Source organism: Eupeodes corollae, chromosome 1 (genome assembly GCF_945859685.1).
Source record: "Eupeodes corollae chromosome 1, idEupCoro1.1, whole genome shotgun sequence".
In the NCBI taxonomy this organism is placed as follows: domain Eukaryota; kingdom Metazoa; phylum Arthropoda; class Insecta; order Diptera; family Syrphidae; genus Eupeodes; species Eupeodes corollae.
The window spans coordinates 218713469-218739590 of NC_079147.1; the positions used below are offsets into that span (position 1 = coordinate 218713469).

A 26122-nucleotide genomic window follows, 5' to 3' on the forward strand; every position below is an offset into this window, starting at 1 on the left:
AACAATTTCTTTTGACATTTTTCTTTGATGTGTCAAATTGAAATTAATTTTGCTCTTTTTTACAAGGGATACACAAGACACAACCTTATGAAGAAAAAGAAACATACATATATATCTTTTAATTCTTTGTACACAACACGACAAAACTTATCATAAATTCATAAAATTATAATATTATATCGAAAATTTCAAATCAAATCAGTTCACTACCCTTTCTAGTTTGTCCGATTTAGTTTTGGTTCATGTCATAGTTGTCGAAAATTCACTTCTTCATACCGTTCGTGCCAAACAAAAAAACAAAAAAAGATAGAAATTTTGTAAAAAGAAATAAAAAACCTCAAATTATACACTTTACACATAAAAATGACCCGGAATTTTGATCATTTGTTCAAGCTGTTAATTATAGGCGACAGTGGTAAGACAGGAAACAAATTTTTGTTAAGTTCATGTTTTTTGTTTGTGCAACCAAACGATTTGCATTTGGCTAAGGTGCAAGAGTGCCTCCTATTTTGTTTTGTTGTTTTTGAGTCTCTATCATGTTAATTTGTAGATCTGTGATCGTCGATGCACAGAAAACTTTTAATAATAAATTTGCGACAAGTTTCAATAAAGAAAAAGCCAATCCTTGTCTCTCTATTCGATTTCTAGCTTATTTCATTTAACTTGACCTGCGGGTAGCATCCCCATTAGTTAAACTATACCCCTAATATTATAATGATGAGTTTTTTTTTCACTTGTAGGGGTTGGAAAGTCATCGTTGCTAATCCGATTTTCAGATGATACATTCTGTGGGAGCTACATAACAACAATTGGAGTGGATTTTAAAATTCGCACTGTTGTAATCGACGGACAGCGAGTGAAGCTTCAAATTTGGGACACTGCTGGTCAGGAAAGGTTTCGCACAATTACTAGCACATATTACAGAGGCACACATGGTGTCATCATCGTTTACGATGTGATGAATGGTGAGTCGTTTGCTAATGTCAAACGATGGCTCGATGAAATCAGTAATTACTGTGACGTAGTTAACAAAGTTTTAGGTAAGTTTTTACTTCAGAGAATTTAAAAAAAAATTAATTTTATAATAACATTTTGCAAGTTATTGTGTATTTTGGAGTGTAGTTATAAAGTCGGTAATCGGTCACTTAACTTGTTTTTTTTTGTTAATTGAATCTTGTTCAGAATTTAGATTTTTTTAGTTCTGGTTTTAAAATGTATTTTATCTTATTATTTGGAATGTTTGAATTTTAAAACTACTGTTTCCTGCCAAGTAGAACAAACTATTTGCACAAATTGAAAGTGTATAGAGTATAGACCCACTGAATTGTATTGGAATGTCAATTGAGTTTTCAGTAGTTAACCCATTTGTAAAGTAAACATTTACGAAAGTAAACAATTACCATAAACAATTAAACAAAAAATATGCTGCCAGTTGGGTCAGGTCACTTTCCACTTTCCTCTACTGGGCTGTCCTATGGGTGTGGATTCGAAGACTTTCCGGTAAGAAGCATTAGTTTCCATGTGCTCTACGTGACCCAGCCATCGTAGTAGTTGGAATTTTACCCTTCTGGCTAAGTCTACGTCGCTGTACAGCCTGTAAAGCTTGTCGTTCCATCTTCTCCTCTACTCCCCTTCGATACATACGGGACCGTAGATCACACGAAGAACTTTTCTCTCGAACCGACCCAAGGTGCTTTCATCCGCTTTTGTCATCGTCCATGCTTCTGCACCGTATAGCAGGACAGGGATGACACTTTGTTCTTTCGAGGGAGGACTTTACCACTTAATTGCTTTCTTAGCCGCAAAAAACAGCGGTTAGCAAGAGTTATTTTGTGTTTGATCTCAGCGCTGTTGTTGTTTGTCTGCGTTTACAGCGGAGCCTATTTAGACGAAGTCCTTGACTACCTCAAAGTTACGTCTGTCGATGGTGATGTTTTGACCAAGATGTCGGTGTTGTAGGTCCTTTTTTGACGACAGCATGTACTTTGTTTTGTCCTCATTAACCGTTAAACCCATTTTTTCCGCCTCTGCCTCAATGCTCACAAAAGCCCCATTGACCTCACGCTGAGGTTCTTCCGATTATGTCAATGTCAATCAGCATATGCTAGTAATTGGACATACTTTTGAAAGATAGTGCCTCTAGTGTTGAAGTGTGAGCTCTGCACTATTCTTTCAAGCACGATGTTAAAAAAATCGCATGACAGCGCATCACCTTTTCTAAAACCTTTTTTGACATCGAAAGGTTCTGTTAAGTTGTTTCCAGCCTTTATGGAACACCGTGCATTCTCCATGGCCATCCTGCATAAACGGGTGAGTTTGGCAGGGATGCCAAAACTAGACATGGCTCTATACAGCTCGTCCCCGTAGATGCTGTCATATGCGGTTTTGAAATCGATGAAAAGGTGGTGGGTGTCGATTTGGTGTTATTGAGTTTTCTCCAGGATCTGCCGTAATGTGAACATTTTATCGACTGTGCACTTTCCTGGTCTAAAACCACACTGATAAGGACCTGTCAGGTTGTTGACGATGGGCTTTAGACGCTCACATATTACGGCAGAGAATATTTTGTAGGCGATGTTAAGTAAACTAATTCCTCTATAGTTGGTGCAGTTTAGAGGGTCTCCTTTTTTCAGGATCGGGCAATCAATACTGAAGTTCCATTCATCGGGCATGCTTTCTTCCGACCATATCTTACAGATAAGTTGGTGTATGCTTCTAACCAACTTATCTCCAGCTGCTTTAAGGAGCTCGGCATTGAAGCCATCCGATCCAGCGGCTTTGTTAGACAACAGCTTAGATATGGCTATCTTTACTTCGTCTAAGTCGGGAGGACGGGATAGTGAGTTTCTATTGCGTTGAAATAAACCGTTGAGTGACATTTTTAAATTTTTATTTTTATTTGTAAAATTATTTATGCTTAATGCAAATAAAGATTTTTATCTTATCATCTTTTTTATACAGCCTTTAGTTTCCAATGCAGCCCTTCTGTTGTTGGTAAGGTTTAAACGAAAAAATGTATTTCAAATTAGTGAAAGAAGAGGACCTTAAAATTAATTAACTCCTTTTTGCAACCAAAAAATAAACTACAAATATATTAATATTTGATGAAGTATAATAAGTTAGGCGAATGACACTTATAATAATAAATTGCTGATTTATCACCATTTGGTTTTTCGTAAGGCAAATATGATGGATTTCTTGTCAGCTAGTCTTTTTATAGGAAGATTTTAAATGGTCAATTTTACTTGTCATTCCGCCTTCATAGAAGTGATACATGTATCAACTGTATCAAAAATTGGCAAAACATCGAATATGCTACAGGATGAAATGCGCAAAGGATCAATCTGATCCAATCGTCGTAACATAACTTTTGATTTGCAACAAACAATTCCCTTGGCCAAACTAACAAGGTATTCTACATAAAGCAGATGTGGTTTTATAATTTGGGAATAAATGTATTTTCTTCAAATGTTGAAATGTCTGATAGCCCTATTATAGCTATCAACTATCAACTAAATACTTGATACATAACAATATTTTTGATGCATTGGTATTATGGCTATCAACATTGTTGATGAACTTTGAATTTTATCATTATTGTGAATTTTGACTTGGTATTACGGATATCAAATAAAAATAAATACACATACATTTTCATATCAAACACAAATTCTTGGTTGATACGTCTCAAATACTTTTTAATTAAGAAAAGTAATTATAAATGGTAGGTTTTTTTTCATTCCCTAGAATAAAATATATTGACGATGTTTAATTCGGTTGCAATAGGTATATTTTCGCATGCAAACAAAAAACGTATATTTCAGGATATTCAAAGGCAAAATTGATTTTTGAAGGAAGTTGGGATAAATTTGACGCAAGTCAGCAACTTTAAATTACGCAGAGCATTACGTGATTCTTTCAACCGAATGGATTTGGACGAACACATGTAATAAGATACTTTTCTTTAATTCTTGCATTGGTTGATGAAACGTCATTGCTGATTCATTCAAAACAAAGTTACCAATTGAGCGTAGGACACGTTGCTTACTATTCTGCTCTTAAATACATAAATACCACATAAAGAAACAAACTAATTTTTTATAAGAGCAATTACCTTTCTTGCACAAAGAATTTTTAATAATAAATAAAACTCATTCGCAATAAATGTATTCACAATCGGTCTAAAATTACCAGTTGATACCCGTAATACCAACTTATCAAATAAATGATAGAAATTATCGACTATCAAATTGATACTCATAATGAGGGTGTTATATATTAGATTGACCAGAGACGAAGCAGATCGGCGATGAGCCGATCATTTTTTTCAGCAGTTACATTTTACGAAAACAACATACAATAATAACTGGGACAGATTCTTGCCCTGTGCACTCAACAAAAACTGTTTTTAATGTCTTTATCAAGTACTTATTTCACTTGAGCATTTCGTATTGATCTACCACACATTTTCAGAAGTCGGCACACATACCTGGATAGCGATCGGGATTTTATAAAGAACAGAAAGAGAATTACGAAAGCATGAAATTATCTATACTGCTGAACAATATTGGCATATAATAAGAATTGCCAGCAAAAAAAGTAATATTTTGATAAACATTGAAAATCATTTTCAAGATCAAGATTAATATCAGGAACATAACTAAAAACATTTAAAATGCAAAATAAGTTTTCGTGACAATGTATAATGGATAAGAACAGACAAATATACAGTGGTGGAAAAAATAATAGACACAAGTGTCATCATTTTCGATACACAATATTTTGTTAGTCTTTCTATATTTTAATCGTACCTTATAATGCTCTCAAGTGGCAAAATTATTTTGCGCAAATAATTTGAGGCCAATGATATTCGATACTAAACAAAATTTTAAAAAGTCATCTATAATTTTAATAAATATGGATCGTGGATTACATTATACACCCTTTGTACGTGAAGTGATGAAAGAACGAAGACAAACTGGAAAAACGATGGTTGAAATTGCAAAAATTTTAAACAGTGTGAAGAAAAAAGTATTTGAAACTTTATATTCACGCCTAAAGTAGGAACAAGAGTAAAAAAAGATAAACTTCTTTGCGTTTTGATACACTATTGGTAATAATATGTAAAAACAAACCATTTCTCTCTTAAAGATAACTCAAAAATAAATTAAATGGATCGATGACAGCTAGAACAATAGGAAACCAGCTTATAGAAGCAAATCTTCTGGTAGAAGTCCACGAAAAGTGCCATTTTTTAACCAAGCAAAATATTATACAAATAATTCCCTTTGCAAACAAACACTCACACCGTTCTTATTGGAATAACGTTTTGTGGTCGGATGAAACGAAGATCAATTTGTTTACTTCCGATGGAAAAATGCATGTGCGAAGGCCAAAAAACAAGAAGTATAACTAAAAATACACAAAAAAGACATCGAAGTACGTTGGTGGGAATATAATGATTTAAGGGTACTTTTCAGCATCTGTTTTAGGACTCATATTTTGGATCAAAGATGAGATGTGCAATGTGGATTATGTCCACATCTTAAATTTAGTTATACTAACATTAACTGAAGAGGAGGTGCCAATCAAATGGAAGTTCATGCAGGATTATGACCTGAAGCACCCTTAATATTGATTAACAAATATAAACAAAAAAACAAATTCAATGTTATGGAATGGCTATAACGATCCCCTTGCCTTAACCCGATTGAACACTTATGGGGCATCCTAAAGCGAAGGATCGGATATTGTGAAACCAAAAAGAGAAAGATTTGTGGTCGAAAATTCTAAGGAAACGGTACTCCATACCCGTAAAGTTCCGAATTGGTAAATTCGATGTGTGAAAGAGTGCCACTAAGAGTGGAAGTTGTGACTATTCACAGCTTTCTCTTATTGTTTAAACAAATTAAGGATTGATAGTTTATTTACTTTACGTTATTATAGGAATATTGAAGTGTTTTTTTAGCTTAAATTGGCCCTCGGTCTTTTATTATTGCAAACTAAATTCTTAGCCATTTCATTAGCATAACGATTATTTTTCGACAAAATTACTCACTTGTGTTTTTTTAATTCAACTGATAAACCTATTGGTTTTCATTTACTACCTAGTCACATAAATTCAGGAAAGAATTCAACTTGATATAGTTCCTACTTATAGCTTTGGCCCCCCATAAAAGCAGGACTAGAATCTGTAATATTGTTTTCTACTCAAATGCGTTTTTTAAACGTGGCAATTAATTTTTTAGAATGGGTCACGACAGACGGTTACTTTTATTTAATCAATAAATTGCAAACGGTTTGAATATCACCAACATTTCAAAAAATGTGTTGGTTAAATGGCAAACTTCACATTCCAAACACCTTTTTTTAACTTGTATATCATCGTCAGGTAACTTGGAGAAGTTTAAGTTTTGTTTTTGTAATCAGATAATATAATCACGAAGTTACGATCAAATGTATGAACAAGTTCAATTAGATTTTCTTTATAAATGAATACGTCTTTTTAGATGAATATTTTCATAAAAAAATAAATAATCTTTGTTTATTTATTTCAGTTGGAAATAAAGACGACGATCCAGATCATAAAGTTGTTATTACCGAGGATGCACAGCGCTTTGCTCGACAAATGGACATTGAATTGTTCGAAACCTCTGCAAAGGATAACAAAAACGTCGAGGAAATGTTTTTATCGATCACCAGACAGGTTCTCAATCATAAATTCAAACAGACCCCACCATCAAACGAGACGATAAGTGTAAGGAAGCCAACTAACAATAAGAGAAGTCGAAGCAGATGCTGCTAGCTTTTGATGGACACGCTAAATGGAACAAAAACAAAATGTATTAATTATTTTTCTTTTGTTTGTTAATTTTGCTCAAAATTTGTGTTGTTTTTTTTATGTCGGTTCATCATCAAAATAATTACATTTCACTCAAAACTTGTATCCGTTTCAAAAATATCGTCGCAGTGAAACCAATAATAATAATACTTCCACAACATTAAAAAGAATAAAAAAAATCATCTTTTTAACTATTAAACAAAAACACACAAAAATCGAAAAGGCATTTTAACAACGGAAAATTTTAAAACAATTTGAATCCAGTAATATTTGATAATTTGTGTTAGGAAACAAAAAAACAACAACAACTACATATAAAAAAAGATACAAACGGAGTCCGAATTAAACGACGTGTTTTTTACATTTTTATATGCATTCTTTTATGTTTAGCCAAAAATATTTTTACAAAGATTTTGTAATTAATTAAGTATGAAAAAATAATAATAATTCAGAATGAAATACATAATAATTTATAATCTTAGAAATTTTGTTAAGTGTTAAATTTTTAATCGATGACAACGAAAACAATTAGCTGCAGTTTTCTTCTTTTTTTTGCTAGAAAAACGGTTCTTTTTTTAAACCTGCACAGAATTGAATAATGCATAGTATAGACTTAGTGGTTAGTCTTAAGAATCATTATGCTAGAGCTATTCAGATCAATTCCCAGCATAGTTTCTACTCTAAATATTGACTACAGGAATTTACAAGACCCTATCTTTCCGTTGAAAAGTTATTTTCAAAAAATGCCAACGACGAAATTAGGATTAAGTAGAAATATTTATATAAAAAGAATCCCTTACAACCCAGTAGAGGTGTTAAGTAGTACAGCTTGTAAGCCACCAAATAAAATTCATCCGGAACGTGAAAGTTTAATTTGGACTAAAACCCCAAAAGTGATATTGGTCTGTATTTTGGATATGTTGTGTTTCTAAATCCCTGGGTGTTAACCCACACAAAACCGATTTTGTCTTATTTTCGAGGAGATACAAAATTCCATTTGTCAACCTACCCTATATTAAAGGAATCCAATTAAAATTCTCAGACGAGATAAAAAACAAAACTAAATTGGAAACGCAACGTACAAGAGTCGAAAAAGCTACTGTAGCTCTCTCCAAAAAAGCAATTGGTAATAAATGGGGCTTACAACTTAGAATCACGCATTGGCTATACACATCAGTAATCAGACCGATTTTAATGTACGATGTGGCAGTATGGTGGACTGCTTTAGAGAAAGCTATAAACCGAGATAAATTAAATAAAGTCCAACGTTCAGCTTCCCTATGTATAAGCGAATCGCTTTGCACGACCCCATCTGCGGCACTGGACACCTTACTCTACCTAACATCTCTTGACATATTTAGCAAACAAATAGCTGAATGCTCTGCTATTCGCCTCAAAGCTTCGTCGCAGTGGATTAAAAACAACATCGGCCACTCCGTAATTCTTAGGTATTTAGAATCAATTCCAAAGCACACAGACTACACCATCCCCCAAATGCAATTCCAGATCTTTCTGAGAGGATAGGACAGACCTGGAAGATGGGTAAATTCATTTTTATACAGGTTCAAGAACAAAAGAAGGAGTTGGTTGAGGTGGAAACAATTCTTCATCTTCTTTGTACATGCCTTGCTCTGGCTCAAGAACACAATAATTACCTAGAAGAATTCTTCTTTAACGATCTAAATCATATCAGCATAATCAGCCTCTCACGTTTTGTAAGGAACTCAAACTGGTTTCATTGAGCTTAGGAGGAAGCCTCAAGATTCATGTGGTATCACAATGGGCCATTAAACTGGCCTAAGAGTGTCCGTTTCCATCTTGGACAGCCACTTTAACCTAACCTAAATCCCAATCTGCAGTTTCAAAAAAGTTTGACTAGTTGAATTGGAACTATTCGAGGGCATTTCGTAAGAATTTTAGGATATTAATATCTTCTAAACTGTCTTTTAGAAGTTTAGAACACAAGCATTTCATACTAAAGAGCTAACTCAACTGCACTCTATTAGGCCGAATGTTAAATTTAAAAAATACAAATTTCTCATTGATGTAAATTTTGTTTAAATAACAATGTATACCTTTTTTGTAGCAACCAAAATGCAACTGATTCATAACTCCTTTGATGTGCTTATGGTCGTCGCAAAGGCCAGACGTACTGGAAATCGCTGGAATCATCGGCATACGCGGGATCAAAACATCTCTCTTGCATTTTCAGTCTTGTTCCAGGTTGATTAATGATACGGAGCATGATGACATCTGATCCTACTTTTAACTGCAAGTTATGAGGTTATTGCAGTGAATTTAAAAACTTCGTGGGATAGTTGACTACGTAATAGTAGTTCATAAAGGTGACAACTGATTTAAAGGAAACTAACTGTCCCGGAAGAACATTCAACAACTTTATTTTTCGTCGCCAATATTGCTCGTTCACACAGTTCACACAAACTTAATAAACGCCTCTCCTGGGTCTGTGATGCAACAGAAAGCTGTGGAAAATGTGATGAATACGGTGGAGGTATCCACTGTGACTTCATGATTTCCAATGTCTAGCATCTGCTTTGCAGTTTCATTAAAAATACTAGCATGTTAATGTTTAATTGGAGTGTCTTTACGTACCGTTAGAAATATGTTGATCATCATTTCATCATTTCTTTCCGGTCGTTTTTCCCTCTTGAATAATTTGGATGTTCTTTAGTCGTAGGCCATAACGTAGAATTAGAAATAAGCTTAAGGCTTCTAGTATAAAACAGTGTCCATAAACCTTCGCATAACATCTAAACTACTGCTGAACAGCGCCATGGTCCCACCAGTACTAAAATTATGGATTCAAAACTTTGGTACTGAGTAAAAGTCTTTTTGACCTTGTAACCGAGAATTTTTATGAGGTAGCAAGATTTCAGACAATAATAATGAACTTTGTAATCTCAAAACAAATATTGTGACAAAAATTAAGCTCTGGAGCCTCGGTTGTGCTTAAGGGTGCACAATATCAACTCATGAACAGAAAAGCAAATTGTATGCATTCTTTATTGACTTTAAAGCAGCATTCGACTCAATCAAGGGGTGTACATTGAGTCCCATCTTGTTCTCGCTCTTCATAGATGACCTCCTAGATTACCTTCCAGGTGGTGTTGATTTAGCAGGATTTCGTATTAAGGCACTAATGTTTGCTAATGATAGCGTATTCTCCAGAAACACTACAACTTATGATAAAAAGAGTGTACCACTACTGCTGTCTTTGGAACCTTACAGTCAATACTCTAAAATCTAAGGTGATGATCTTTAAGAAAGGGGGTGAACGAAATCTATCGAATGAAAAATGGAATTTCAATGGATATAGAATGTGTTAACGAATACAAATATCTAGGAGTAATTTTTTCAAGGAACCTGAATTTGAAGAAACATTTTAGCGCGAAACTACAAAAGGCAAAAACTGCAATTAATATTTCATGGAAAAGATGCTTTATGAACGAAAACATAGCTCACAGTAGTAAATATAATGTATTTGAAGCAATTGCAGAAAGTATCCTTTTGTTTGGCTCACAAGTATTTGGATGCAAAAAGTTTCAAACGGTGGAGAAACTTTTAACACATTATGTGAAGAGAATATTTCGTCTGCCAAAAAATACTCCAAATTACGTGATTATGCTGGAAACCGGGCTCTATTTATAAAGACCCCTAAGATGCAAGCGGATAATGTATTGCACTTTTTTAGTATGAACGAATACCGACTTGTTAGAACACTAGTAGTAAAAGTTGTAGAAGACCAAAATCACTGGTACAGTGAGTGGTCGAGTCTCGCAGAAGGATGCAATTTAAATGTGGAAGATGTATCGCACAGTAAAGCTCTTATGTACAAGTTTATAGCAACGGTAGATGAGAAGTGTAGAGCAGAATATGAAGCTGAAGTTAAGAAGCGAACTACTCAACCTGAACTTCATACCGCACAGACCCGATTTACCACTGGAGTGTACTATTTGTAATTTAGCAGAAAGAGAGAACGTCATACATTTCGTCGGAACGTGTCCAACTTTAAGGGAAACTAGAAGAAATATCCTTGGAAGTGACTTTTTATCAAAGAAACAAGTTTTTAGTATGTTGAATCAGATGGATGTCTCCAAGCTGTATAACTTTTGCAAAGTTGCGTTATACATAGATCCAGAATTATGAATGAAGACTTCTGACACTTTAAATTTGCTAGTCACTTTTTTCCGTTTTTTAAATTGGTGTTTTTAAAAAGTTTTTTTTTTCTTAATTGTTTTTGTTGTTAAGTACAGTAATTTAATTTATTAAAGTTGTCAATCTGGCAGAATAATTGTACAATAATATTTAAATCAACAATCAATCTATCTATCCAACTCATAAACAGGTCGGATGGACAGATTTTTTTGAAAAGTAAGCAAACAAATCGAAAATTGTGTTTCCGCAAATAAATCCAGAAAATAAGTGGAGGATTCGATTAAAAAACCAGACCCAAATATATTTCTTACCTTTGGAATACCTTTCTTCAATACAAAGAAAAGTATCCAATGTAAGACTTTTAGAGAGTAGCCGTTTGCTAGGTAAAAAATAATAAGTGGATTTCTGTTTTCTTTTTTTTTAATACAAATGACAGAATATATTTCAAGTTTTTCGCATTAGTTGTGATCTTGGGGCATTCTAACCGACAATGTTGTGTTTTTCAAAATCCGGTATAGAAAACACAAACGGAAGACATCCAAATCGGATAAGGGTTCCATGGGTAAGAATAGCTGAACCTTCCCAACATCCGTTGATCATAGGTGGTGCGGGAGCACTGCTACATTTGCATTCGGGTTTGACAGGTCCAGTCATTCTGGAATAAATCAACAATACAAACAAAATTACTCACAAAATGTTTGATTCTTTCGAAGACTCGTATTTTTCTGTTTAAATTCTTATCCGTAGAATTTTTAGTCATAAGATATTTTATTGTAATTAAAAAAATATTTTTATAATTTAGAATAAAACAGAACACTCACCTTGCATTCTCGTCGAGAACAAAGTTCTTACGTTTAATTCCTCTTCGCTTGTCCAAAATCTCCTGCACCTTCTTGTGCAAATCAATCGTGATGTTTTTGTATTGTTTTGCTGGTGATGGTTCGACTTCTCTAAAATCACAAGTGTATAATTGTCCATTTACTTCAGTACCATGTTCTGAATAATTAATCAATTCATAATGTTTGCTTAAGTTATCATAGAAAATCGAGGCGTGCTTTGGAGAGACCCGTCTACATCGACCAATTCGGTCTAGACATAAATCGCTACTGCTTCCGCTACCAACGCTAAAACTCCTATATTGCATGAAAATAGATTCGTTCAAATCAATTTTTGTAAACCATTTGTCTTCTTCCAACAAATTGCCCAAAGGGGTGAGAACAGCCCGTGTTCTAATCTGTGATCTGGCAATTTGCGGCTCAAGCCTTATGGCAATTTCTAATGATTTTTCCATATCGGTTTTCTGTTTTGGTTTGTAGTTTTCATACTTGTCAATGTCGGCTTGATTCTTTTCTTCGGTGAACATTATCGACAGGCGATGGAGATCTTCTGGACAAAGAATTTGACTTGGCAGAACTGTGGGTGTTTTTTCATTGTCACGTATGAGTTCGCGAATTCGTTTTGCTGCCGATCTATTTTGATATTGCACCACCAAGTCGGTATTGTCCTTGATGATCTGCTGCAGTCGCTGAAAGGCAAGCTTTTTAATTATATCCACATCAAGGTACTTAAGTTCATAGTCTATATTAGCTCCTGTCAATTCTTTAACTCCTTCACTGGTTTCGATCTTCTTTTCGAGAGATTCGCTTAAGTCGTCAGTATTGGATGAATCTTCATCATCGTCTTCAGAATTACTTTCGTGGCTTTTCAATTGTTGTTTCTTCGCAACCTTCTTTAGTGGTTTCTTGTTATCTTTTGTGTTGTTTTCTTTGTTTCCAACAATGCTTTCAGCATTATTTTCAGATTCATCATCATCAAAACCTAACAAACCCGTTGAATTGGTTATAATTTGAACCTCTCGAAGTTTATCTCGAGCACATTTCATCGCCTCCAATTGTTCTCTGACACTTTCGGCTACTTTTTGCTTAACATTATCCGATTCCAAACAAATAGCATCGGGTAGAGGCTGTGTTGTTCTTTTGCGACGGTAAACATTCGAGCATCGGTAGACATCACGCAGTGATGGTAGAAGTTTGGGTGGATTCTCGTAGAGATACTGAATCATTGGTGGTATTTTGATGGAATCCACACAACGGGTACGGGCAGATTTAATTCGGAACGGTGGATTGCGTGTATGAATTCGGCGAAAGAATTCAGTTTTTACAACTTCATGATCAAAAGGAGTTGAGAACTTGTTCCAAAGTTTAACTCGCTCCGTCGCTGAAATACTATCCAGCATATGCCAATCCTAAGGAAAGTTTTTAAGGTATTCTAATTTGTGTCGTCAAATTAACAAAATTAACCAAACTTACTGCAAAGGTTTCTGGATGGTTCGGACACATCCACAATCCAGCGGGTAGAACTGTCATTGGGGGATCAAGGCAATCTTGATGGTAAAACAAGGAGCAGTAGTCACACGATACTAGAGGTGCCTTCTTACAGGATTTTCGACAGTAAAAGCAGGTTTTGGCCGGCAGAGGTACTAGTCCCTGCGAATCTAGTTCGTTGGGTTTGGAATTTCGGCGCACGCCTGGTTTTTTGCCATTTCCATTCTTAATTGGCTCAACTTTGGAAAAATAATTTTTTGATATAAGATTTTTGTTTAGGATGTTGTATCGAAAAACAAAAAAGGGGCTTAAAACAAAACACACATTTTTGAGAGTTCAACAGAAGATTCTTAATCACAATTTGAAAAGACTCGGACTGTCAAAAATGTAGAAAATAAGTTAAATAATATAATTTCTCCAGTTTCTTAATGAAAAACAAAACAGGTTAAAATTCACCGGAACACATTTTTTTCTGTACATCTCGAGAATTGAACTGCATCAAAATATACAACACAAAGTACCTGCAAATCTTATAAATTCCAAAACACCGTAGCGCGCTTTTAAATTTATATAATTTTTGAGTTAAAATCCACAAACCTTTATCGTTCCCTGGAAACTGCGTATGAATTTCGAGTTCTTTTGGCAATTCAAATTGTTTTGGATTCAGAGTACTGGCCGCTTTTATGAGCTCATAAAGAAGGTTAGGTTTCTTGTTTGCTTCGAAAGCTTTTGTTATGCCCAAACAAATTTTCTCCGATGTAGCAGCTGAATTCTTGTCTGCAGCTGTCACCGATGCAGGCTCGCTTGAAATAGAAGTCCGACTTCCGCTGCGATTGCGGAGGGACCGTATTTTCGGTGGAACAACATCGAGATCTGGGGTACTGGGCCGCGAGTGTTCAGATGATTCGGTCCCAAGAAGCTTATGACCAGCAGCTGTTCGCTCAACAGAACTGGATTTAGATGATATTGGTTTAGAAGTCATGCGACAATTGTGGCATAACCATTGTCCACTGGGTATGTCTTCCTCGTTTAGGGGAGGATCGCTGGAAACGATTCAAAATCATATTCAATTGGCAAACCTACAAAAATGGTAAACCACAACAATTTTACTCACTGGCACTGCAAATGAAAACTTGATGGACACCTATCACAACACAGAAGATTGCCACCTTCGTTGCAGGCATCACAAGAATCATGGTTATGCCCACGTCCTGGCCGTCGATAGTATGGGTGCTTGGTAACACTTGGCTTTTGTACAACTTTAACATCTTCTTCTGGCGGTGGCGGTTTGATAAGTATTTGAATTTGCTAATTTAAGAAAAAAAGAGTATACATTAATTGGAAATCAATCTAATAGCTTGAAAAGTTTATGGAATCTTTACCTCCATTATGGAATTCGATGTGATTGGTTCATGTTCCATTTTCGACATTTTAATAATTGTTGTCAATTGTTTTCTTGAAATTCCTCAATTGCTGAGTGATTTATTTGATGCAAAACTTATTGAAGAAACAAATTAGATGACAAATTAGCAAAAAAATCAATTTGAAAATAAATGTACGAATTTGGAGGCAAAACTTCGTACGGGTCGAACTTGCGTTTGTTTTGTTTGATATTTTATTTTGAAGTGTAAAATTTTGAGACCAAAAGTTATGACAGAAGCAACACTTCGAGGGAAATTTAAAAAATGATCCCAAATTAGAGTTAGACGCAGTGAGGTGAATATGATGAGGTTTTCTATGGGTAAAATAAATCAATATATTCTTGAAATAAATCTGTCAAAATAGAATCCCCTGTTTTTCATTCCATGGGTCAAATTAATTGATTTATTTAAGTTCAAATCTGCACATATAAACACAAACTTTGCTGAGCATTTAATAGCTCTGAATGAATCAACAGTGCGAATTGGATAATATTCAAATTTGACATAAGGATTTACTCAACCAGAAAAATACCAGTTTAGTGCAATGCAGATCACGAAAACTGTCAGAGTAAATTCAAGTAAAACTTCATACGTCCGTTGTCATATATATTTTATATATTATATTTTCTTTTTAATTTTCTACATACTTTTGTCAAAGTGATGCGGTGTTTGGAGAACACTGACAACAGAGATCCACCTTCACTAAAGGTAAGATTTAACTGAAAATAAACAAAAAACCTAGTTTGGTTAATTTTATTTTATATTTATATATGATACTGCAATATAAAAATGTATAATTTCTCATAAAATTTCTCCTTAGAATAGGCGCGCACACGAAACTTTTAGTTTCGAAACTGTTTGATTTCTAAACTGAGCACTATAGACTCATATGAGAGTCCGCGCACGTGTAGAAACCATTTTGTCGCCCATTCGAGCAACTTCTTAGTTTGTGTTTTGACACAAACTAGACGATCACCTCGAACAAAATTCCTTAGTTTGTGTCACAAGGAATTATTGGTAACTGCGCGTACATTCAACTAGATCGTTGTATAATTTTCTGTAAGTGCCAGACTGAGAAAAATGTAAGCAAGGTGAATAAATTATCGAACTATTTGGTTTCGAAAAAGTTGCATGTGCGCGCATAGCATAGTCTGCTTCACCAATTAAATTACTTACCAAAAGGATTTCAAATCCTTCTGGTACTGCATAATTATTTAAAGGTTACTCTAATTTTCCATTTGCAACGGTTTTGAAAAATGTCAAATGTCTGCCATTCTATTTTATTTGCAATTTCGGGTTTTCAAAATATTATAGAATGTCTGATAGAAGATAGCTAAATTTAAATTTTTCAAAGCATTTAATGAAACTACTGATTAGCTTTATGGAGGAAGAAAAAATATATACAAAAAAAAAGAAAAAAGTGACCTAGTCACATGACACGAAGAAGAAAAGTCGTTGTAACCAGCTTTAAGCCACTTTTAACAGCAAACGGTGTGGATCATTTAGAAGTGCGATGAAAATCAAATATAAAAACGTCAAAAGTGACATTTGGTCAAAATTGCTGTTCTTCTTGAGGATTATCGCATTGAAGGCTAGCCAATAGAATACAAAATCTATGCTAAAAAGTCCATCTACCTTCAGAACTAATATAATATTAATTGCTTTGCTTTTCAGTATGTCACACCCAATAAGTTACCTACTAATTTTGACAGTTCTTTTCACCTCACATCAATTACAGAATTTAGTTTGCGTGGGAAAGCAAATACGAATTTGTCATGTTTACTATAGTAAATGTCAAAAATCACTGAGAATTCATGTGCAACTCATTCATCGAATTCTGTTATAAAGATGATTATCTTATTCTCACTTTCAATACTTCTAGATTTCACTAAATTTGAATTATATACCAACACATTCTGGTCAACAATCTTTTTAGAAAAAGTTGATCACATTGAAAGTGTCAAAAATACTTAACCTGAGGCACCAGATCCATTTTTTTTTATAATATTATAATTTCACGCTAATGTCATTATTGCTTTGCTTCTTTGCGACCAACGTAACACTATATTTTAAGTGTGGTGAGTATGAGTGTTTGACTAATTTATCTCGGAATGGGTACAAAAATCGTTGCTATGGGTAATTTTGGCTGTCATGTCTTAAGTCATTCCTTCGTTGTTATCTATTTTTTGTAGTTCTGTGGTTACGACAAAGTCTGAAATGACATTTCTTCATAATATCAAACATTTTCCATATTTATATCAAAGTCTTACTTTTAATAGGAATTTCTTTTGTACAATTAAACAATTCAGCAGCCACAAGCAAAGGAAAAATTATGCAATCTTACCCCGTGCCGATCTTGTTTCCCAATTCAAACAGAAAGTGCATGAGGACGAAACACATCTCTGCCCGTCTGAGTGGAAGAAGCTCAGGGATGAACTCGTTGCCAATGTTAGGAATATTCACTTACAGAACATCGATGCACTTATCCTGGGTCAATGCAATGATACTAAAGACCTTCCAATCGCCAAAAACTATATTCAGTTTCTTGAAAGTGAAGGAATACAACCAAACAATGCCAGTCTAGGGAAGTTACTTAAAACCTACTACTTGGCAGGAAAAGACAGTAAGTTATCTCAATCAGATGAGTTGGAAATTATGAAAATATACAACAAAATTCGCGCTGATAGAGATGCTTTAGATGCAGGCACATGTGAAAATCTAATTCATGGCCTTTTGGCGACCTCTCACTGGAAGGATTGTGTAGATATTTTAAAAATAATACAATTATCAACATCACCTTCTATAGGAACATATTGTGCAGTTATTAGTAAGGCTTTCGCGTCCGGTCAAGAGCATCTAGGATGGACATACCTTGAGGAAATGATGGAATCTAATAAGCAGCCCACATGTGAGGTTTATATATCTTATATTGATTATGCCTCCATGGACCCTCTGACATTTGTTGAAAACATGGATAAAATGTTCGAATTTGTTGGTAAACATGAAATCCTAGTTAGTGAGGCTGTGATAGAAAAATTAAAGAGTTGCCTAGAAAGACTCGGACATGGAAATTACTTCGCCAACTTGAATTCCAATGGCAAATGCTCAAATTGCAAATCTCACATGAGAAACATTTCAATAAGTGACGATGAGTTTAAAACTTTAAGTACATCATTTTGGGAAAGAGTTCTTATACGAAAAGATGTCTTCCAGAAATCCACACCAAAAGAAGTTGAGGACTTCACTAAATTCATAGAAAAGACAGGTCCTTATGACTGTGTTATTGATGGCCTGAATGTCGCTTATTCGTGTGGAGCTAAAAAGCCTCCGAAAGTGTATGTCAACTTAGTAAGTATATGGATTGCACATCTAAGAATAATGTGTAACTATTTTATTGACCTTTAAGCTATCTTTAGTAGTTAAATACTTTAAGAGACAAGGAAAACATGTTTTAGTGTTAGGAAGGAAGCACATGAATAACTGGCCTAAGGAGGGAATGAGCTATGTCAAGAGAAATGCCTGCATGTTTCTAACGAACGATTTGTAAGCTATCAAAAATGTTGTTTATTTCTGCACTCGTATGATCAGTTTTCTTTTCGTTTCGTATAGATCTCATGACGATCCCTTTCTTTTGTATGCCGCAATCAAAAGTGGCCAAACAACGGACTTTTTTTCTAGGGATTTGATGAGATCGCACGCCTTTCTATTGGGTCCTGAATTAAAACACATTTTCAAACGATGGCAACAAGAGCATCAATATTCACTACTTACGGTCTCCGAAAAAGGAATTGTTGTTAAGGTTTGTAATTTTATATTTTTTAAAAATAGTTAATATTAGATTTAATTTTCTGTAGGAACCAACGCGCTACTTTAAATTCGCTCAAAAAGTTAACAACACTTGGCATTTACCGTACAAAGCTGTTTACTCACCAAATCCTCCAGAACTTTTGGAGGTACCTGAGAATTGGATTTGTATAAAATGGAATAAATAAATTGTTATTATAATTATTGTTTTATATTCATTTTTTATTAAAGTACACTTATGACGTATTTCATTGGTTGAAGCTAAGGGCAGCACATAAAAATACTCCTAACTAAGCAAAAAAGATCGGTTCTGGATTTCCCTCAAAAATGTGTGGAATTAGTTAAGTTGGCAAGATGCCGAAACATAAAGGGATTTTTTGTAATTTGAATACAAAGTATTCTTTTACAGTTTTTGGCAAGAGTAAAAGTTCCGATAGATGTAAATTGTTGGATATAGAAGTGTTGGGCCAGGGTGAGAAGTTTTACTAGAGTAAATTGTTGATTAAATGTAATATTAGGCTACTGAGTTTTTCAGAATCTATTTGGGGCTAAATAAAAAAAAGTTACTTTTTATATTTACTTACCTTTTACAAATTTATATATGCATATATAAATAGTATATTTGGAGTTTTTCCTTGGAAAAACTTGGATTGAAAAAGCTCAAAACCCTATCAGTCGGGACAGGAAACTTTTGCCCGTCTTCTAAAAAATTATACGTTATTATTCAAACAGAACACGATCCGGTTAAAAGTTGAACGCAACGGTCAAATTAAAGTTGCACAACGTCAAAGCGCAAAGAACAAGAATAAAAATAAGTTATTTTTAAATGTCAACTGCTACTGCTGCTCACTCTTCTCAACAAAAATTCTTAACTTTTTCTGTTTAAAGAAGTAACTACAATTTTTTGGGTTTGCTTACATGAATTATTGGTTTGTCGCAGTAAATTAAAAAGCAAAGACTTTTAGAACTAGGCCAATAGAAGATCAAAAGCTGACTGTATTCTGTTTGACATATCAGAACTTGGAGGGCCGAATCACGTTCTGTTTGACCAGGCCTTAAGAGTTCAAAACAATCAATTTTTGTCATACTTCAAACTTCATTTACAAAAACTGAAAATCGCCCTCCAATTAAGGAAACTATTGGAAAACAAGTCAAGAAAAATTTCCCTTACTGTCAAGTCTTCTTATGTCAAAATGCCAATTGGCTGCATTCAATCTCAGACAGATAGGGCATCTGGATCATTGACATCATTGACATACTATACATGGACTGCTAGTGGTGTGAATTTTCCATACAAAATTTGAATAAAAATGGTTCCACTTCAAATTTGCTACACTAGCCCTTTCAGGCACAGTGGCAAAAAAAGTTATGAAATATTTAGCGACATCTGTTTGTATTTAGTTGTGATAAGCTTTTTCTGACGTAGAAAGTCCTGACATCTAGTATAATTTGTTGAAGACAAACGATGCCATGTTTGTTTTTGCTGTGAGCAGCGCTGTCGTTTTGAAAATTTCAAGAGTAGTATTTTTCTATCATTTCGGGGAGCGTTTCCTAAATTGAGGAGTAAAACAAAAAAACAACAAACACATGCTTGGCCCATGAACAAAATTAAAAACTGAAAATAAAAATGGCCAAATTCGAAGTTAATTGGCCTATTGCGAAGGTTAATGTTCCGAAAACAGACAAATAGAAGGATATAATGTCGTACCAAATTTTTGCTTTCACTGCTTAAAGGCCAACATTTTAAAATAATGTAGTTGAAATAAATAATTTAAATTCATAACTTTTTTTATTAAATAAGAAATTGACAATTCAAATTATATTTTACATCAACATACATGTTTAAATTCATTATTGGGTAATTCGATGTTTCATATTTTCAGTTACAAACATTAAGGGGCCAATTATAGCTACCAATGAAATCGATCCAGACGGTGTATCCCCTTTGATTAGAAATGAAAATTATATAATCATCCATCGGAAATCACACAAAAAATTTGTTTTTTGAGAAAAAAAAATAATTGCGCATTTATTTTTCTCTACAACGGACGGACATTCATTTTCCTGAACAGCTGATACTTTATATTCAAAAGTGAAACAAATCGTTCCACTGATTCGTGTTAAAATTTCACACAATTCCAATGATAGATTTCTGTCAGTAAAATTTTGTCGGTGGATTTCAATCCGGACATTTTTTCAATGACAGAAATGTTTAAGGATAGCTATAAAAACAATGATTTGTTATTCTCGATTAAAGTTTTCGATGGCTCCCATTTTTCTGTGAAATTGTTTTTAAGGAGTTCCTTAGCAGTTAGAAGGGCATTTACCGTTTCGACCTTGAGTGAATTATTTTTTTATCTTTTATAAAGCTTATATCTGAAAATTTTCTTTCTGCTGTTGCACTATTATTGGGGCATTATGTTTTAAATTTTGGTTTTAATTGTAAACCAAATACAAATTTCTTTTCCGTTTTATTTTGGGGAGTAGTTTTCGTCCGTGGGTAGAGCAGCAGTTGACTCTGAAAATAGTAAAATACTACTATAGTAGCAAAAACGACAGCAATGGATGTGAGTATTAAATGTTACACAATTTTTCCGCATAGCCCTCTTTGCGCTAGTGTTTTGTCCGTTAAAAGTGGAACCATGTTGGCTACTAGCAGTCCATGTATAGTATGTCAATGATGTCAATGATCTGGATACTTTTTTGGTAGTGTTTTACGTGTAAAATAACAGCTGATCAAATCCAGCTGAGATGTCAAAAATGGAGTCCAAAGGTATCCAAGAATTACTGGGGTATGTAGGTATCTGACAGAACAGCTGATTCAACACATGGTTGCGTTGAACTTAGAGATGGCAGAGTAAATTACGTCAGGTAATCTACGCGGTAAACTACGTGTAGTTAATTAGATAAACTACACGAATGATTTGTTTCATTAACTACCCTATATTTGTTACGTGTGCTACCTTCACAAAAAACGTTAAATTTCAAAAAGAATTTAAAAAAACGAACTATACATAAGAACCAAATATCTTGCCTAAATGAACTAAATCCAGTAATTCGAAGTTTTGTGAAAGAAAAAAGCAAATTAAACGAGAGTTAGTTTTTCACACTTACACAGTTATCTTTTAGATGCAATTTGTCAATTTGGTGGTTGAATGGACATTTCAAACTACGTTTTGACGTCTGCCGCTACGTCTGCTACATTTAACTACGTTAACTACATTTAATTAGATTAACTACCTCATTTATGTAGCAGACGTAGCAAATGTAGTAAATCACAAAAAATCGTATTTCTGCCATCTCTGGTTGAACTTCAAGAAACTTGAAAATTGATTTCAGCTTTTGTATTTGTTGGTCAACAAAAAGATACAGAATGTTATTTGAAGTTGTATTTGAGGATTTTCTGTACATAATAGACGATGCAGAAGGTATTTACCTCCGGATTTTAGAAGGTAATTATGATCTATTTTTTAAACTTCAAAATTGACATATTTTGTTCTCGTTTTGTAGATGACTAATTTGCTAGGCCTTACCTCCAGTCTAGTGTTCAGCTTTCTGAAGTTGAAGAATCTCATCCTGTTTCAGAGGTAGAACAAAATACATGTAAATATATATTAATCTTTTGGAAATAAATAAATCTAACTTATTTTTATGTATAAAAGCAGATAGAGGCGGACAGCTTGTGGAGCTACAAGCAAACAAGGTCGCTGTTAGTAAGTAAAGGTAAGTTATTCTTTCTTTCAAATGATTCAAAACCCTAAAGAACCACTCTATTCACTTTTTTTAAGGTAGGGAACATAAATCCATTCTGCTATTCTTGGAGGAGTGCATAAAGAGAAAGAACCAGCTTTGAGACCCAAAAATCCGGCGAAGAACAAGAAATTGTAAAAGTTCTTGAAGAATACGGGTCAATTTTTGATGAGAAGGAATTACAAATAAAATTAAAGGTATGAAAAAACGCTACAAGATTCTTTTTTTTGTGAACAGCTGAAAGTTGTTTTTATTTTTTGACAGATATCTCAATACAGCTATCGAACTCGTTCAACAAGGTATCTAAAAATCCACCTATCCAAGATACCCTATAGAACACGAGATTGACCGCAGCCATTTTGTTTCTTTGAACTGAAAGCTGAACTTTGTAACTCTGTTTCATTTATTTACGGCACAATGGTTTTTCATATTTCATATTAGAAAACAAACTTTTTCTTTACAACACAAAACAAAACTTATTATGGACTTGCTACTTTGGTTTGATTCCGTTTTTAAAGAATGCAGTTGACTTGAAACAAAGTTAATTATGTTGTGTGAACCTGACCAATGTTCATGTTAAGAATATGTGGCGAATTTTCTTGTTTAATTTTCTAAACAATAACTTTGCTTTTCTACAATTTTGAAGGGCATTCTCCCTATTATATATGAAAGTAAACTCACAGCCAGGCTTCTGTCCGATAAATGACAGTTAACGGTGTTATATGTAAATTTGATAGGTTTTTTACACCATTATAAAAGAAATTCCGTATTTCTAATGAGAACAAGCTAAATGGAATCTTTGAACGACGTCAATTGTAGGGCAGAGTGTCATTTGAAGATAAAAGCGATGAGTCATGTTTTAAAAAAAAAAAAAGACAATCCAAAAAAAGTAAAAAGTAGTTATTACTGAAATGATGCAATAAATCGGACACCAGTGAACACAAAAGCAGTGTCCACTAACTTTAAAAACAAAAAATATTATTTAAAGTTCTCAAAACACAAACGTTTGTTAATATGACAGATTGACTAGTTTTGTAGTGCAACTTTGCATTCACAAAGCTATTTCAACTTTAACTAAGAAGCCACAACATATACTTTATTCATGTGCCCAAAGCCAAAAAAAAATGACTTGGCTATGTAGTTACTTGCTAAGCGAATACCGGTGTGGATCATTTAGAAGTGCGATGAAAATCAAATATAAAAACGTCAAAAGTGACATTTGGTCAAAATTGCTGTTCTTCTTGAGGATTATCGCATTGAAGGCTAGCCAATAGAATACAAAATCTATGCTAAAAAGTCCATCTACCTTCAGAACTAATATAATATTAATTGCTTTGCTTTTCAGTATGTCACACCCAATAAGTTACCTACTAATTTTGACAGTTCTTTTCACCTCACATCAATTACAGAATTTAGTTTGCGTGGGAAAGCAAATACGAATTTGTCATGTTTACTATAGTAAATGTCAAAAATCACTGAGAATTCATGTGCAACTCATTCATCGAATTCTGTTATAAAGATGATTATCTTATTCTCACTTTCAATACTTCTAGATTTCACTAAATTTGAATTATATACCAACACATTCTGGTCAACAATCTTTTTAGAAAAAGTTGATCACATTGAAAGTGTCAAAAATACTTAACCTGAGGCACCAGATCCATTTTTTTTTATAATATTATAATTTCACGCTAATGTCATTATTGCTTTGCTTCTTTGCGACCAACGTAACACTATATTTTAAGTGTGGTGAGTATGAGTGTTTGACTAATTTATCTCGGAATGGGTACAAAAATCGTTGCTATGGGTAATTTTGGCTGTCATGTCTTAAGTCATTCCTTCGTTGTTATCTATTTTTTGTAGTTCTGTGGTTACGACAAAGTCTGAAATGACATTTCTTCATAATATCAAACATTTTCCATATTTATATCAAGCCACAAGCAAAGGAAAAATTATGCAATCTTACCCCGTGCCGATCTTGTTTCCCAATTCAAACAGAAAGTGCATGAGGACGAAACACATCTCTGCCCGTCTGAGTGGAAGAAGCTCAGGGATGAACTCGTTGCCAATGTTAGGAATATTCACTTACAGAACATCGATGCACTTATCCTGGGTCAATGCAATGATACTAAAGACCTTCCAATCGCCAAAAACTATATTCAGTTTCTTGAAAGTGAAGGAATACAACCAAACAATGCCAGTCTAGGGAAGTTACTTAAAACCTACTACTTGGCAGGAAAAGACAGTAAGTTATCTCAATCAGATGAGTTGGAAATTATGAAAATATACAACAAAATTCGCGCTGATAGAGATGCTTTAGATGCAGGCACATGTAAAAATCTAATTCATGGCCTTTTGGCGACCTCTCACTGGAAGGATTGTGTAGATATTTTAAAAATAATACAATTATCAACATCACCTTCTATAGGAACATATTGTGCAGTTATTAGTAAGGCTTTCGCGTCCGGTCAAGAGCATCTAGGATGGACATACCTTGAGGAAATGATGGAATCTAATAAGCAGCCCACATGTGAGGTTTATATATCTTATATTGATTATGCCTCCATGGACCCTCTGACATTTGTTGAAAACATGGATAAAATGTTCGAATTTGTTGGTAAACATGAAATCCTAGTTAGTGAGGCTGTGATAGAAAAATTAAAGAGTTGCCTAGAAAGACTCGGACATGGAAATTACTTCGCCAACTTGAATTCCAATGGCAAATGCTCAAATTGCAAATCTCACATGAGAAACATTTCAATAAGTGACGATGAGTTTAAAACTTTAAGTACATCATTTTGGGAAAGAGTTCTTATACGAAAAGATGTCTTCCAGAAATCCACACCAAAAGAAGTTGAGGACTTCACTAAATTCATAGAAAAGACAGGTCCTTATGACTGTGTTATTGATGGCCTGAATGTCGCTTATTCGTGTGGAGCTAAAAAGCCTCCGAAAGTGTATGTCAACTTAGTAAGTATATGGATTGCACATCTAAGAATAATGAGTAACTATTTTATTGACCTTTAAGCTATCTTTAGTAGTTAAATACTTTAAGAGACAAGGAAAACATGTTTTAGTGTTAGGAAGGAAGCACATGAATAACTGGCCTAAGGAGGGAATGAGCTATGTCAAGAGAAATGCCTGCATGTTTCTAACGAACGATTTGTAAGCTATCAAAAATGTTGTTTATTTCTGCACTCGTATGATCAGTTTTCTTTTCGTTTCGTATAGATCTCATGACGATCCCTTTCTTTTGTATGCCGCAATCAAAAGTGGCCAAACAACGGACTTTTTTTCTAGGGATTTGATGAGATCGCACGCCTTTCTATTGGGTCCTGAATTAAAACACATTTTCAAACGATGGCAACAAGAGCATCAATATTCACTACTTACGGTCTCCGAAAAAGGAATTGTTGTTAAGGTTTGTAATTTTATATTTTTTAAAAATAGTTAATATTAGATTTAATTTTCTGTAGGAACCAACGCGCTACTTTAAATTCGCTCAAAAAGTTAACAACACTTGGCATTTACCGTACAAAGCTGTTTACTCACCAAATCCTCCAGAACTTTTGGAGGTACCTGAGAATTGGATTTGTATAAAATGGAATAAATAAATTGTTATTATAATTATTGTTTTATATTCATTTTTTATTAAAGTACACTTATGACGTATTTCATTGGTTGAAGCTAAGGGCAGCACATAAAAATACTCCTAACTAAGCAAAAAAGATCGGTTCTGGATTTCCGTCAAAAATGTGTGGAATTAGTTAAGTTGGCAAGATGCCGAAACATAAAGGGATTTTTTG

General features: G+C 34.1%; 4 protein-coding genes across 6 annotated transcripts; 3 read left to right on the top strand and 1 right to left on the bottom strand.

The window, feature by feature from the left end:
• The first annotated feature begins 36 nt into the window (after positions 1-36).
• Positions 37-7326, top strand: LOC129941949 (ras-related protein Rab-35-like). 2 transcript variants are annotated; one of them, XM_056050730.1, is made up of 4 exons: positions 37-415; positions 741-1040; positions 6558-6842; positions 6971-7326. In XM_056050730.1, exons 1-3 carry the CDS (start codon positions 364-366, stop codon positions 6803-6805), a joined length of 600 nt encoding a protein of 199 aa, XP_055906705.1. In that variant the 5' UTR covers positions 37-363; the 3' UTR covers positions 6806-6842; positions 6971-7326. The 2 variants fall into 2 exon arrangements, with proteins under 2 accessions (XP_055906705.1, XP_055906704.1); XM_056050729.1 differs by having other exon boundaries at positions 6558-7326.
• A 4100-nt stretch (positions 7327-11426) lies between these two features.
• Positions 11427-14968, bottom strand: LOC129941248 (PHD finger protein 12). Its single transcript, XM_056049832.1, has 6 exons — positions 14724-14968; positions 14456-14649; positions 13939-14384; positions 13327-13580; positions 11839-13262; positions 11427-11672 (listed from the first exon to the last, which is right to left on the bottom strand). Exons 1-6 carry the CDS (start codon positions 14769-14771, stop codon positions 11498-11500), a joined length of 2541 nt encoding a protein of 846 aa, XP_055905807.1. The 5' UTR covers positions 14772-14968; the 3' UTR covers positions 11427-11497.
• A 1981-nt stretch (positions 14969-16949) lies between these two features.
• LOC129938932 (mitochondrial ribonuclease P catalytic subunit-like) lies at positions 16950-18778 on the top strand. Of its 2 annotated transcripts, XM_056046769.1 has the most exons (5): positions 16950-17385; positions 17461-18110; positions 18169-18305; positions 18372-18561; positions 18617-18778. In XM_056046769.1, exons 1-5 carry the CDS (start codon positions 16980-16982, stop codon positions 18752-18754), a joined length of 1521 nt encoding a protein of 506 aa, XP_055902744.1. In that variant the 5' UTR covers positions 16950-16979; the 3' UTR covers positions 18755-18778. The 2 variants fall into 2 exon arrangements, with proteins under 2 accessions (XP_055902744.1, XP_055902743.1); XM_056046768.1 differs by having other exon boundaries at positions 16950-18110.
• Positions 18779-24098: 5320 nt separating this feature from the next.
• On the top strand, positions 24099-25954 carry LOC129948759 (mitochondrial ribonuclease P catalytic subunit-like). The gene is made up of 6 exons (XM_056059767.1): positions 24099-24123; positions 24180-24186; positions 24251-25286; positions 25345-25481; positions 25548-25737; positions 25793-25954. Exons 1-6 carry the CDS (start codon positions 24099-24101, stop codon positions 25928-25930), a joined length of 1533 nt encoding a protein of 510 aa, XP_055915742.1. The 3' UTR covers positions 25931-25954.
• The last annotated feature ends 168 nt before the right edge of the window (positions 25955-26122 follow it).